Source organism: Coffea arabica, chromosome 4c (genome assembly GCF_036785885.1).
Source record: "Coffea arabica cultivar ET-39 chromosome 4c, Coffea Arabica ET-39 HiFi, whole genome shotgun sequence".
Taxonomy (NCBI): Eukaryota; Viridiplantae; Streptophyta; class Magnoliopsida; order Gentianales; family Rubiaceae; genus Coffea; species Coffea arabica.
The window spans coordinates 2,801,095-2,812,965 of NC_092316.1; the positions used below are offsets into that span (position 1 = coordinate 2,801,095).

The 11,871-nt window shown below is 38.3% G+C and overlaps 3 protein-coding genes across 8 annotated transcripts; 2 read left to right on the plus strand and 1 right to left on the minus strand.

Annotated features, from left to right (window-relative positions):
• The first annotated feature begins 718 nt into the window (after window positions 1-718).
• Window positions 719-5,367, plus strand: LOC140004513 (katanin p60 ATPase-containing subunit A1-like). The gene is made up of 7 exons (XM_072045447.1): window positions 719-1,330; window positions 1,965-2,442; window positions 2,784-2,981; window positions 3,356-3,600; window positions 4,041-4,199; window positions 4,294-4,381; window positions 4,914-5,367. The coding sequence occupies exons 1-7, from the start codon at window positions 1,209-1,211 to the stop codon at window positions 5,193-5,195; spliced, it is 1,572 nt and encodes a 523-aa protein (XP_071901548.1). The 5' UTR covers window positions 719-1,208; the 3' UTR covers window positions 5,196-5,367.
• A 1,945-nt stretch (window positions 5,368-7,312) lies between these two features.
• On the plus strand, window positions 7,313-9,625 carry LOC140005130 (uncharacterized). 2 transcript variants are annotated; one of them, XM_072045451.1, is made up of 6 exons: window positions 7,313-7,547; window positions 7,728-7,874; window positions 8,280-8,357; window positions 8,431-8,559; window positions 8,766-8,888; window positions 9,380-9,625. In XM_072045451.1, the coding sequence occupies exons 1-6, from the start codon at window positions 7,418-7,420 to the stop codon at window positions 9,466-9,468; spliced, it is 696 nt and encodes a 231-aa protein (XP_071901552.1). In that variant the 5' UTR covers window positions 7,313-7,417; the 3' UTR covers window positions 9,469-9,625. The 2 variants fall into 2 exon arrangements, with proteins under 2 accessions (XP_071901552.1, XP_071901553.1); XM_072045452.1 differs by having other exon boundaries at window positions 7,314-7,547; window positions 8,766-8,837.
• LOC113741195 (deoxypodophyllotoxin synthase-like) lies at window positions 8,036-11,417 on the minus strand. 5 transcript variants are annotated; one of them, XR_011812896.1, is made up of 6 exons: window positions 10,833-11,417; window positions 10,304-10,625; window positions 9,859-10,126; window positions 9,283-9,492; window positions 8,771-8,875; window positions 8,036-8,584 (listed from the first exon to the last, which is right to left on the minus strand). XR_011812896.1 is itself a non-coding variant. In XM_027268682.2 (4 exons), exons 1-3 carry the CDS (start codon window positions 11,213-11,215, stop codon window positions 9,887-9,889), a joined length of 945 nt encoding a protein of 314 aa, XP_027124483.2. In that variant the 5' UTR covers window positions 11,216-11,417; the 3' UTR covers window positions 9,133-9,492; window positions 9,865-9,886. The 5 variants fall into 5 exon arrangements, 3 of the variants coding, with proteins under 3 accessions (XP_027124483.2, XP_071901551.1, XP_027124481.2); XR_011812895.1 differs by having other exon boundaries at window positions 8,036-8,875; XM_027268682.2 differs by lacking the exons at window positions 8,036-8,584; window positions 8,771-8,875 and having other exon boundaries at window positions 9,133-9,492; window positions 9,865-10,126.
• Window positions 11,418-11,871: the final 454 nt, after the last annotated feature.

Below are 11,871 nucleotides of genomic sequence, written 5' to 3' on the forward strand. Positions count from 1 at the left end.
TAAGTTAGTAGGATATTTTTCAGCTATCAAATAGTTTTTTTTTTAAAAAAAAAAAAAAAACAGTTAGAGGAAGCCAATTGAAGATATTAAACTATGTGTATGAGAGATTTACAGCATAAAATTTTGAATCAACCCCAAAGAGAAATCATTCAAAATGACAATGTGGTACACAAGATTCATCTTTTTATTGAATTGATTGAGAGCTTGAGCGAGAATGCAAAGATTTAATTGAGCTATTCTTTAAGTTTGCCAAGTCAAAATTTGATCGTAAACTCAAGTAAATCAAATAGTTTGATGAATTCGAACTTGAGCCTATATGTCCGATGTGATGTTTTAGAGCACCTTGAAGTTTAATCAAGTCTTAAATGTATAATTTTTTAAAAATTTTTATGTTTTAATATAAAATACCTATTGTATCCTTTGTGTAAAAAATATAAAATATTAACTTATAGTATTTACTTAAACTCCACTGAGCTTCACCGAGTCAGGCTTTATTGATCTCGAGTAAACTAAATATTAGATGAGAATGAATGAATTGGAACTTAAACTTTAAAAATTTGAGTTTAATTTGATTCATTTACATTTGCTTGATTTTACGTGATGTGGTACCGGTGCAAGCATATCGCATACAAGCAATTTTCACTAAGAAATACTTCAAGTTAGCAAGATTGGAAATACTTCAAGGAGAAATAAACAGCAAGATTGGAAATACTTCAAGAAAAATATGAAAAATTAGAAAAGCGGCCTCCAAAGCGAAACATTAAACAATTCAGACCGCACAAAAAGGGACAGGCTACAGTGGCTCCAAATCTACTCGTCCCAAATTCAAACGGAAATCGAAGAAAATGTCCCAAGCTCCGAGGATAATATTGTAAATCCAACAATCTCCTTCCTTACCCGTCATCAGACCGTTCAAACGTCGCCGTCGTTCTCCGCCCTGCTCGAACCCACCTGAGCAAAACTAGAGAGAGAAATTACCCAACACTCCCCAACTTCTAGAGAGAGAAAGACTGTGATATCTGTACCGCCTCGGCATCTTTGCTTCAATTTCTATCTCTATCCGTTTGATTTCTGAAATTCCATTTTTCTCAGCAAATTTCTTACCAGAACCCAAACATTTAAAAACCCTAAATCCCGAGGTTTAATAGTACAAGTCGATATTTTGCACTACAAGAAGTAAGAGGTAAGCAAAATTCAGCTGACAAATAATGGTGGGCGCGTCACTGGCCGGGTTGCAGGATCATCTGAAATTGGCCAGAGAATACGCTCAGGAAGGCCTTTACGATACTTCAATCATCTTCTTCGATGGCGCCATTGCTCAGATCAACAAGTACTTCTGCTAACTTTTGCTTGTAGTATCAAAATGCTCGCCTGTTTTATGTTGTTTATGTAAATGCATAGCTGAGAAACAGTTTGGACATTGGAAAACTTTTCTTGAACTTTGAAGTAGGAAAGTTGAAGTTTTTGTATAGCTTTGAGAGAGAGTGAATTGGGTGTTGGTGCATGGTGTGGATGTAGGATCTTTGAGTTTTGATCTGGTCAGTAATGGATTAGGAAAAATGGCAAAAGAGCTAGGGTTTTTTTAACTTGGAAAGGTTGTCTCTGAAGGATTTAAGTTTGGGGTGTGAAATGTGATGCGATTTTGTGCACCTTTCGTGCTAATCTACCATGTGACGATCTTGAGATTTCTGAAAATATATGAAATAGAGGAATGAAGATGTTAGGAAATGATATAGGAAAAGGGAAAAGAAAAATTCCCCCCCCCCCTCTCTTTCCCTAACTTTTCTTAAAAATGTAAAGTTGGAAAGAGTCATAATGCACTTAGGATTTGCTCAAGCTTCAATACTGTAGGGAAAGGAAAATTGAAGACAAAAAACAGTTTTAGCTTTTCTAGGTAGGCATGTTGAATGTAATGCTATTGTTTATAAATGTCTTGCTTTTCTTACGTCTTATGTCATATTTAGGCACTTAAATACAGTTGATGATCCAATGACGCGTTCCAAGTGGATGAATGTAAAGAAAGCTATTTCTGAAGAAACAGAAGTTGTGAAGCAGTTGGATGCAGAAAAGAGGTCTTTCAAGGAGGTTCCCGTTGGTAGGCGGCCCAATTCACCACCAATTTCAACTAAATCATCCTTTGTCTTTCAGCCCTTGGATGAGTATCCAACTTCGTCTGGTGCTCCAATGGATGATCCTGATGTATGGAGGCCACCCAGTCGAGACACAAGTAGAAGGCCAGCAAGAGCTGGTCAAGTAGGAGCAAGGAAGTCTCCACAAGATGGAACTTGGGCTCGTGGTTCTACAAGAGCAGGAACAACTGGCCGTGGAGGTAAGGCTGGTGGTTCTAGTAAGTCTAACGCTGGAGTTAGAGCCTCAACTGCAGGGAAGAAAGGCACAGGCACAGGCACTGGCACTGGGAAGGCCGGAAAGGCTGAATCTGTGGTAGGTTTTGTGGATACACATTATATTTTGTTCCTTATGTATGTTATCTTTTGGTTTTGCGTTTTGAGAAATTTTTCTTGCCAAAGAGAAAATGAGAATATACAGGTTTAGCCAGTCAAAATCGAGAAAACTTGAAGTGATTCTCACCTTTGGCAAGAAAAATTTTCTCAAAGTGCAAAACTAATATATGAATCTGCATGACCCACGTGGAAGCTTTACATTGGAACCCAAATATATTCTCACCTTTGGATTCTAGTGTGCCTTGATCGTGTGTTAATCAGTGTTTATTTTTAATTGGAAAAGTTTCCATGGGTTGCTCATGATTATGTTTCAACTATTAGAATGGTGATACTGAAGATGGAAAGCCAAAGAAGATACAGTACGAGGGACCTGATGGAGACTTGGCTGCTATGCTTGAAAGAGATGTATTGGAAACGAGTCCTGGAGTGAGATGGGATGATGTTGCTGGGCTGAGTGAAGCAAAAAGGCTTCTAGAGGAAGCTGTTGTTCTCCCGCTGTGGATGCCTGAATATTTCCAGGTATGATGGGCACAAAACCAATTGCTATTGATTTAGATGTTTGCATTGTATGATAGAATTAAGCTAGATGTACCTTATTTTGTGAACAAATAGAACTTTTAAGATTTGGTTCAATGCCTTTGCCGTATTACTTGTCAGTTCCTTATCTGATGGTGCTTTATTACTAATAGATCGTTTCCTTGTTGTCCGGAGAGAGTATAATCTAGAATAACTTTGTCTGGATTGTTTTGGAATTTTACCTTGTCCCTGAATTTGAGATGCAGCTGCTTCTTTACTTAATTACATTGTTAAATGAACACTAAGGCTTAATAGAGGTGCATCATCTCATAATCACAAAAACGTAAAGTTGAATCTTGAGATGTATTTGCTGACAGGGAATTAGGAGACCGTGGAAGGGTGTCCTTATGTTTGGCCCCCCTGGTACTGGGAAGACACTTTTGGCTAAAGCAGTTGCTACTGAGTGTGGGACGACATTTTTCAATGTTTCTTCTGCTACTTTGGCTTCAAAATGGCGTGGGGAAAGTGAGCGGATGGTTCGTTGCTTGTTTGATCTTGCACGTGCTTATGCTCCTAGTACAATTTTCATTGATGAGATTGATTCACTTTGCAATGCTCGGGGGTAAGGGTTCTGTAATTCCTGAAGAGAGGTTCTGCCTATTTTCCTATTAACAAATTTTCAGTGTCTTATTGTACTTTTAAGTCTCCTCCCAGTATCTGTTAGTTGTAAATGAAATTGTGTGTTTTGGAAGTCTTCTGATATAGGTAAGTTGGGCATTTCTGGTTGCCTAGCTGCATATGACTATTGTTATCCTCTCTTAGACTCAAAGAAGTTGCTTTTTCACATCTAGTGTCATTTATCTTTATGTATGTGGGTGAACCTCCCCATTTTGTACTTTAAACTGTCTATGTATCTGTTTGGTTTAGATGGAACTGGAAAAAACTGATATTTCTCTTGACTGACATGAAATCTATGCTAAATTTTTGTCCTATTATGCTTTTTTTTGTGGATGGGTAACTATACATGTAACTATACCTATACATGTCTATGTTTTTGTTCAGGGCTTCAGGGGAGCATGAGTCATCTAGGAGAGTCAAGTCTGAACTTCTAGTTCAGGTAGATGGTGTGAGCAATTCTTCCACTAATGAAGATGGTACTCGCAAAATTGTCATGGTTTTAGCAGCTACTAACTTTCCCTGGGACATAGATGAGGCATTGAGGTTTTGTTCTTGAATCATCCTTCAACTCATTTCATATTTGTTTATAGTAGTCATTTGGGGACGAGGTGAATACCTTTTCGTTAATATCATACAGGAGGCGTCTTGAAAAGCGTATATATATTCCTCTTCCAAATTTTGAGAGCCGTAAGGAGCTTATAAGGATCAATTTGAAATCTATCGAGGTGAGCAGAGCAATTGCAGATACTTTGTGGTTGAGTTGTAAATTTAATGCTTTCATCGCCTACTAATTTGGATGTAGAATTGGAGGTTAAATCCTCGTTAAGTCACTTAAAGTTTCAGCTATTGCATGTACAATTTTGAGGTTCAACTTTTTTATTTTTCAAAATTCCAATTAATTAAAATTTTTTTTTCTGAGTACCCTGAAAAGATCTTTTATCTGAGTGAAAAGAATTTGGCTTCTGAACTTGATAGCTGGATCACTTATTTCTTTCTTTTGGTAATGACACATAGAATTATGTTTGTAGAGCATAATAAGAAGATGTTACTTGTTTGTGCAATGCAGAACATACAAGAAGATCATATTATAACATCACTTCATGTTTGATGTGTTACTTCTTTCCTGCATTCACATCAATATTCTATTGTCTCCAATGAGGGAGTTGGTGGAATTCTAAGGAAAATCTAGATGTTCTACTTCCAGATTAAATGGATATTCTTGTGAACTGATTCTCTTTGTCTATGCATATGGATCAGGTAGCTGCAGATGTGGATATTGATGAAGTAGCCCGAAGAACGGAGGGATACAGTGGAGATGATTTAACAAATGTTTGTAGGGATGCATCTTTAAATGGCATGAGGCGTAAGATAGCGGGGAAGACACGTGATGAGATCAAGAACATGTCAAAAGATGAGATTTCTAAAGATCCTGTTGCCATGTGCGACTTTTTAGAAGCATTGACCAAAGTTCAACCAAGTGTTTCTGCTGCAGACATAGAACGGCACGAGAAGTGGTTCTCAGAATTTGGATCAGCCTAGAAGAATTGAGTTATTGTGAGTCACTAATTTTCCTTTGCTTAAGATTTTGTTGCTTTGGTGTATCTATCTGCCGTGCTTTAGCATTTTGTAACGTAACTGCATGCTTTCTCAAGTTCATGGGCAATCACTGCTCCCAATTCATCTATTCTTTAGCTGCCCTTGTTGATTGTCATCTTTGGTGGTTGTGTTGTTTTTCTTTATTTTTTTCTCGCCAAATATGGAAGCACCAAAACTAGTTAATTTGATTCCAGTAATTGTAAATTTTGAAGTTATAATTGAGTTCTGGAAAATGGGTCTCCAGATTATCTGATTTGTCATTACCACATGGACAATCTATATTCTTTCCTTTTGCAAGCCAGAGAGATGTTGAATTTAGGTTACTGCTGGGCCAATGAAGGTTTGGTGAACGGTCCTTTTTAAAGCTACCGTTTCTCTAGATGAAGAGAGCATGGATGAGGGAGGGAGTGTTTTCTTCTTCTTCAACGTGTGTGTGTGTGTGTGTGTATATTTATATATATATTTTTTGGTTTTGGGGGCCGGGGATGGGTTGGGGGAAGGGGTTGTGGTTTGGAGGGGCAGCTCTTTGGCAGTTTTGCTGCGTAGGAGCCTATCAATGTTTCTGCATCATGGTCCAAGAAGTAATTTCAGCGGGAGAAAGTGCGACTTGGTATCATATTTCACATTATAGGATAGAAGAACTTCAAGTTTGGTAGTGTGAATGTTGGGCGTCCTTACTGTTCTTTGAGTGCGTGATTGTGGGCTTGCCACCAAACGTTGCCTTTAAAAATCCTCAGGCAGTTCGAATTATCAATCGGTTGTCTGTTCCTTTTGTATGGCACTGCAGAAATGTCCAACTTTCTTGGAGTACGAGTGTATTGATTGCCTCATATGACGCATTTGAAGACGGCTAACAACTTACAAGCTCAGTGATGTTTACGTTATTAAGCATGTTCGCCACTTGGTAGAAATCGTCACAGATGCTAATGGTTTCGTCTGCGTTCTGTGCATCGCTTGGCCCGCCCGCTCTCATAAGCAACTTCTAACATTTTGCCGAAAGAAGATATGGGGTGCAATCTCATGCGCTCCATATTGGCTCTGATTTTTATCCAGTTCACTTTTTATGTCTCTTGTGACATGTAGCATAATCCGCCTGGTTAACCTCCTTAAAGATTTAGAATTTTGTCATGATCTCTTTGGATGCACTTTTGACAGCTTCTCCTCAGGATCTGGGTTTGAGCAATTGATATATACGAAAATTGCATGAACTCTGTGTAAACGCTATAGCAATTTTCAGTGAAAGTTGTGTTCCCCATTTAAATTGAGAGCAACCCTATCATCGTCAGGAATTATCTCATGCAAACCCATTTAATTAGATAGGTGCACGTATAAATGTACATGGTCTATGCTCGAGCCTTAAGTTGTCTTGGATGAAAATTTTCCCCCTTTCAAACTGGTGAAATGTTGAGATCCGAAATGCCAATCTGCTATACTGTCAATTTTAGATTCGTCTGCCATATTTAGGTAAAAGATTTACTGAACAAAAGAAAGAAACGAATGTAACTCTTGACAAATTTCTAGTTTAATTCCCCTTGTTTTAAGGTAATTCTGATCAGAAAAGCGTACTTTCTAATATACAAAACAATGGACGTGGAATAATATATATGGGTGAGTTGGAACCATGATTCAAAGTCGCGGTCGCGGCGTGGACCGTTCCATATCGGTCTCGGCATATCGGTCACATCGGTCTCGGCATATCGGTCACGGTCTCGACGAGACGCAAATTTTTGAAATATTTAATATTTTAAAAATTATAAAAAAATATGTTAAAAAAATAATTAAAAAATTAGCAAAAATAATAAAAATTCAAACTGATTCGAAATGACTCGGGACGACTTGGGGCCACTCGACCGTTTCTATCCGTATCGAAGACGTCTCGGCGAATTGAGTATCTCGGTATCATTTCGTCACAATATCGTATCGGCGAGAGCCGAGACGGTGACGACTCGGTCGGCCGAGTCTTCGAACCATGGTTGGAACAGTTTTCTTGGAGGTAACTGGGTGAGCTTACCAAAGCTTCTACTCAAGCCTCCATGTCTTCTTCTGTGCTTGTAATCCTCAACTTACACTGCCGGCAGCATTTCATCTATTTTGACATCCCCCTCGAAAAGTAAAAGGTCGGTAGTCAATTACTCCTTAATTTCATCCACTTAAGATTCCAAATCATGGGAAGCCACAACCTGCATTGCACTCTAATTCTTTCCCATATTCTGCTTTTCTTCTTTATCCACAATATTGCAGCCGGTGGTAGTACTAGTACTGCTACAAACGAGTTGTCGAGGGTGACATTAAGAGGTAACTGCCAACAGTCAATTTAAGGTCACTGTTAATCATTTGTGCACATAATTATCCCTTTAATGCTTTCGTGCATTCAATAATGCGAGTCAATTAATTTTTTGTTATCAGTTAATAAGATCATATGCCGTCATATGAAACTACTGAAATTGTTGAAGGGTGATTAATTTGACGTTGCAGATGATGCTGAGGATCCTTGTGCTAAGGCCTCTTGTGGACAAGGAGCCTGTGTTGCTTCATTGCTGGGATTTGACTGCGTGTGTAAACCTGGATGGAGCAAGATGCAGCTAGGTCCTATTGTGTTCCCTGCTTGTACCGTTCCCAACTGTGAGTCTCTCTCACCAATTACACTTGGAATTGGTATCGAATATCTTTAAATGCAGACTCCAATTATAGTAAATAAACATGTTGAAATCTTGCCCATGCTATAATTGATTTGACAGAACTTGTGTGTGTGCATGATTTTGGACCCAGATTACTGGACCAAATGCAGTTTAATTTCTTGAAGTTTATATTCTGTCGCATAGCATCAGGTTGTTAGTACTTTAGGCTATTGCGCAGTAACTTGCAATAGGATTTGATACAAACACAGTGCTATATATACATATATACACTGCTTTTAATTTATATGTACCCTTTGATTATGTCTAGTTAGCATAGTTTAATGTTTTTCGATTGAAAGAAGGAAAATGGGAAATTTTCACCAGTCACTGAGAGCGAGTGAATATGCAGGCACCATCAATTCGCAATGTGGCAACGGGGCGCCGCCACCACCACCTGCTCCTCCTCCCCCATTCAATCTCTTCAACCGTAGGCCACCTGAACTCGTCCTGTCTTGTTTTTCCTGTCTATTTCGGTTCCTTAATGCGGCTTTAATACACAGCTTGTAATCTGGTTTGGTGCGGCGACGGAACCTGCGTTCCGAATCCGAATGGGCTGGGATACTACTGTAAATGTAACAATGGATCGGCCAACTTGTTCAACTTGACAGGCGTTGCTTGTTTGAAGGAGTGTGAGTTTCCAGCTCTGTTCATCATCTGTGACGCATCAACCATTGAACAGGACAACCATCTTTGACGCATAAATTAAAAGTTCCATTTTTGTTTTCCCAGTTGGTACCAAAACTGCACCGTGTGATCAACGATTGACTAGGCACTAGTAACAACTAACAAACGTTTTAAGAGGCTAATTGGCATTTCTTTCTCCCGAAATTTACAGGCTACCTTGGAGCTGATTGCAAAGGAGTGACTTTTGGCTCTCCTTCGAGCCCACCACCACCGCTGCCGCCAGGTAATCTGTTCGGCCCGCCTACCGGCTTCTCCCCATCACTACCAGAAAATGGTAAAGTTGATTAGCCCAGTAATCGTTGCACACCCTCCACATTAACTTGTGGTCCCATGCATGTTTACCGTTCAGACTAGTTTAAGAAGATTACTTTCATAAAATTATGATGAACCAGATCTTCCACTGAATTCATTTTTTTGGGATCTTTATATGAGAGTTATCGTCGGAATAATAAACAAAAAACAGAGAATGCAAGCAGGTATCTGGAAAACTCAACAACCAATCCACAAACCTTGATGCCTTTGAGGTAATTTTGTTTTAGTTAATTGATCACGGAATCAACTTTTGTGAACATACATTTATATGGTCATGTAATCATGCAAGTCATCCTAAAAAAAAAAAAAAAAAATTGCAGCTTTTTAATAGAACCTCCAACATCACGAGTGCTTACAAAATATATTCATTTGCCATTCCTTTCATTTTAATTCAAAGTGGAGTGATTCTCCTACTGGTAGTATTCAATTCTTTTTCTTTTTTGGCTGTGCTAGCTTCAAGCAACGCGGCGAATTGCTCGACAAGTCCTGGCTCAGTGATTTTGATGCTATTATCGTTGATCTTCTTAGCACGCTCTATGTAAACGGGGTTGAAGGTCCAATTGCAGCTGTAAGCAATGAAACGCCTGTTGTTAGCATGCATTTGTGAACTCATAATAAATTGTCTATGATAATTGTTATATAGCTTATTATACTAAATCCTTTTCCTGCTGTGATTAATCAATGAATTACTCATTGACATATAGTCTCACTGATAATGCATATAATTGCTTTATTTTGTTAGGAAAATTATCATCATCGGACATGGATGAAAACCCAAAAATATAGAAAATGATATATTACATGGCTTAATTAGAACTAGAAAACAAAAATGATATACTTTACTTGTTTTAAAACTAAGCTTTTGTTCCACACGCATTCACACAAGTTATTGAAAGACACAAACAATAGGCAAATGGAATATAGAAGCCAGCCTTAACATGAGAAACGAAGGCATCAAGATCAAGTTCCACAGAAATCCTTGATGGCACGTGCAGTAATATTATCTCCACTGCAATAGTCAAGAAACGCTACGTTGTTAAATGGCTTGAATTGCAATGGGTTCTGGTCATCATCAGCAAGCTCCACTGGGATTTGCAGCGTCCCATGCATAAAAGAGAATAGTCCGATGGTGTATTTTTCTTCCGTTCCTCCTATGATGACTCGATGGAGGGGAGCATATACTTTGCCATTGCTCCAGGCCTGCCACCAAACCCAAAGGAAAAATCAGTACTAATTTTATATCTAGTCAGTTTTGCATCCTCTGCCCATTTCATTTTCAATGCTGCTCTTATTCTCTACAATATGCATGCCAGTAATTGAAACAAATATATTTTTGTTAATTGAATAAAAAAAAAAGAAAAAAGGAGCAGGCCCCACCGTAAATCCCTCGCCTGCTATGACCAAGAAGGCTGAAGGTGTGGGCGCAAAATCGATCCACTCTCCATCTTTGGTCTCAATCTGCAGTCCCTTAACATTGTTCCCGGCCAAAACGCTCAAGAATGTTTTGTCCACATGAGGTCGAAGGCCAGTATTAATTTCATTTGTCTTTGGCGTTCGATATTTTATGAATCTCATAAGGTGGAAGGCAGACCGCACCAGGAGCTCGTAGTGCTTCTCTACCCCATAATTTTCCATTACCATTTGCATCATCAAGTTTTTCAGTTCCAGTAGCTGCTTCGCGTATGAAAATGCTGTTTCACTAATTAAATATAGCAAAAGATAAATTAGGTATATATATATATATATATATATGTTCATTTAAAAGGGTAGACGAGCTAATATTGCATATACGTACTCTACTATCAGTGTAGAAAAAATTAATTTCTAAACGTGGATAAGTCTGTATATTCTTGAAACACTTTGACCAGTTTAGAGCAACGTGCATAGAAGTAGAAGAATTGGTTACCAGAAGCTATCATTCCCATCTGGCCAGATGAGATTGGTGAAATCCTTAGTTGCTTCGAGAGTTGCAGCGTTTGTTATGCCCAAGTATTCAATCAGGGGCATAACGGAGTAGTTTCCACCATAGCCGAAGCCAAGATAATCGGAAGTGTTCTGCGCCTTGATTTCGACGGGCACGTCGAACAACTCCTCTGAGAGATTTAGCATCTTTTCGTGGAGCTCTGGGGAAATATTTTTGTAGACTGCGACAAAACACCCATATGATTCCAGGGCTTTTCGGACGATTTCAGTTGTTGATGACCAGGAACTTGAGCCGGGAGTCAAGTTTTCGGAGTTAAAATGTATTATCGGAAGGGCCTTCTCTAGTGTTTGATCAGAACCCATCATTTATTTTATTTTTTTGGCCCTCTCGAGTATATTAAATACAGGAGCTCTTGCTAGATGGTGGTATGGAAACAACAACACTAAACAACCAAAGTCACTTATAGTTTTGAATTTGGAACGATGAAACAATTCTTTTATAGGTTTGATGAGCAAGTATAATGTTCAAAGTCACTTAAGTTTGAGGTTATAAGATTGAGAGCCATCACTAACATGCATACATATATATACACACACATATACATACATATATATATATATATATATATATATATATAGAAAAGGCAATTAAAAGAAAATCTTTTGGTGAATTAATATTTTAAGCACGAATATGACAAAAGGCTTAATAGTATTTTCATTCCTACAATATATCCAATCAAATCAATGTTACGCTAGCTATCAAATTGACTTCCCAACAACTCACGTGAATGCATGATATATACAGATTATTTTTGGTACTGAAAAATAATTTGGAATTTGCTCAACATGGTGCAGCGTATCTCATGAAACCATCCACATTAAAATGAATGAATATTGTACTAATTGGTGGAAGGACTGCTGCCATTTGATCCACGAATTATTTTAGCTATAGCCCTAGCACTTCGCTTAATTAATTTGTTATCTAAAACCTCTTCGATCTTCTCTTTGTAGTACTCTTTTCA

Excerpts from the sequence above, each read along its gene's own strand:
- LOC140004513 (XM_072045447.1), top strand. The coding sequence starts at position 1,209 with ATGGTGGGCGCGTCACTGGCCGGGTTGCAGGATCATCTGAAATTGGCC. Across the intron at positions 2,443-2,783 it reads CCGGAAAGGCTGAATCTGTG|AATGGTGATACTGAAGATGG; the intron begins GTAGGTTTTGTG and ends TTCAACTATTAG. Across the intron at positions 4,200-4,293 it reads GACATAGATGAGGCATTGAG|GAGGCGTCTTGAAAAGCGTA; the intron begins GTTTTGTTCTTG and ends AATATCATACAG.
- LOC140005130 (XM_072045451.1), top strand. The coding sequence starts at position 7,418 with ATGGGAAGCCACAACCTGCATTGCACTCTAATTCTTTCCCATATTCTG. Across the intron at positions 7,875-8,279 it reads TGCTTGTACCGTTCCCAACT|GCACCATCAATTCGCAATGT; the intron begins GTGAGTCTCTCT and ends GTGAATATGCAG. Across the intron at positions 8,889-9,379 it reads CCCATCACTACCAGAAAATG|CTTCAAGCAACGCGGCGAAT; the intron begins GTAAAGTTGATT and ends TGGCTGTGCTAG.
- LOC113741195 (XM_027268682.2), bottom strand. The coding sequence starts at position 11,215 with ATGATGGGTTCTGATCAAACACTAGAGAAGGCCCTTCCGATAATACAT. Across the intron at positions 10,626-10,832 it reads GATGGGAATGATAGCTTCTG|TGAAACAGCATTTTCATACG; the intron begins GTAACCAATTCT and ends ATATTTAATTAG. Across the intron at positions 10,127-10,303 it reads TAGCAGGCGAGGGATTTACG|GCCTGGAGCAATGGCAAAGT; the intron begins GTGGGGCCTGCT and ends GTTTGGTGGCAG.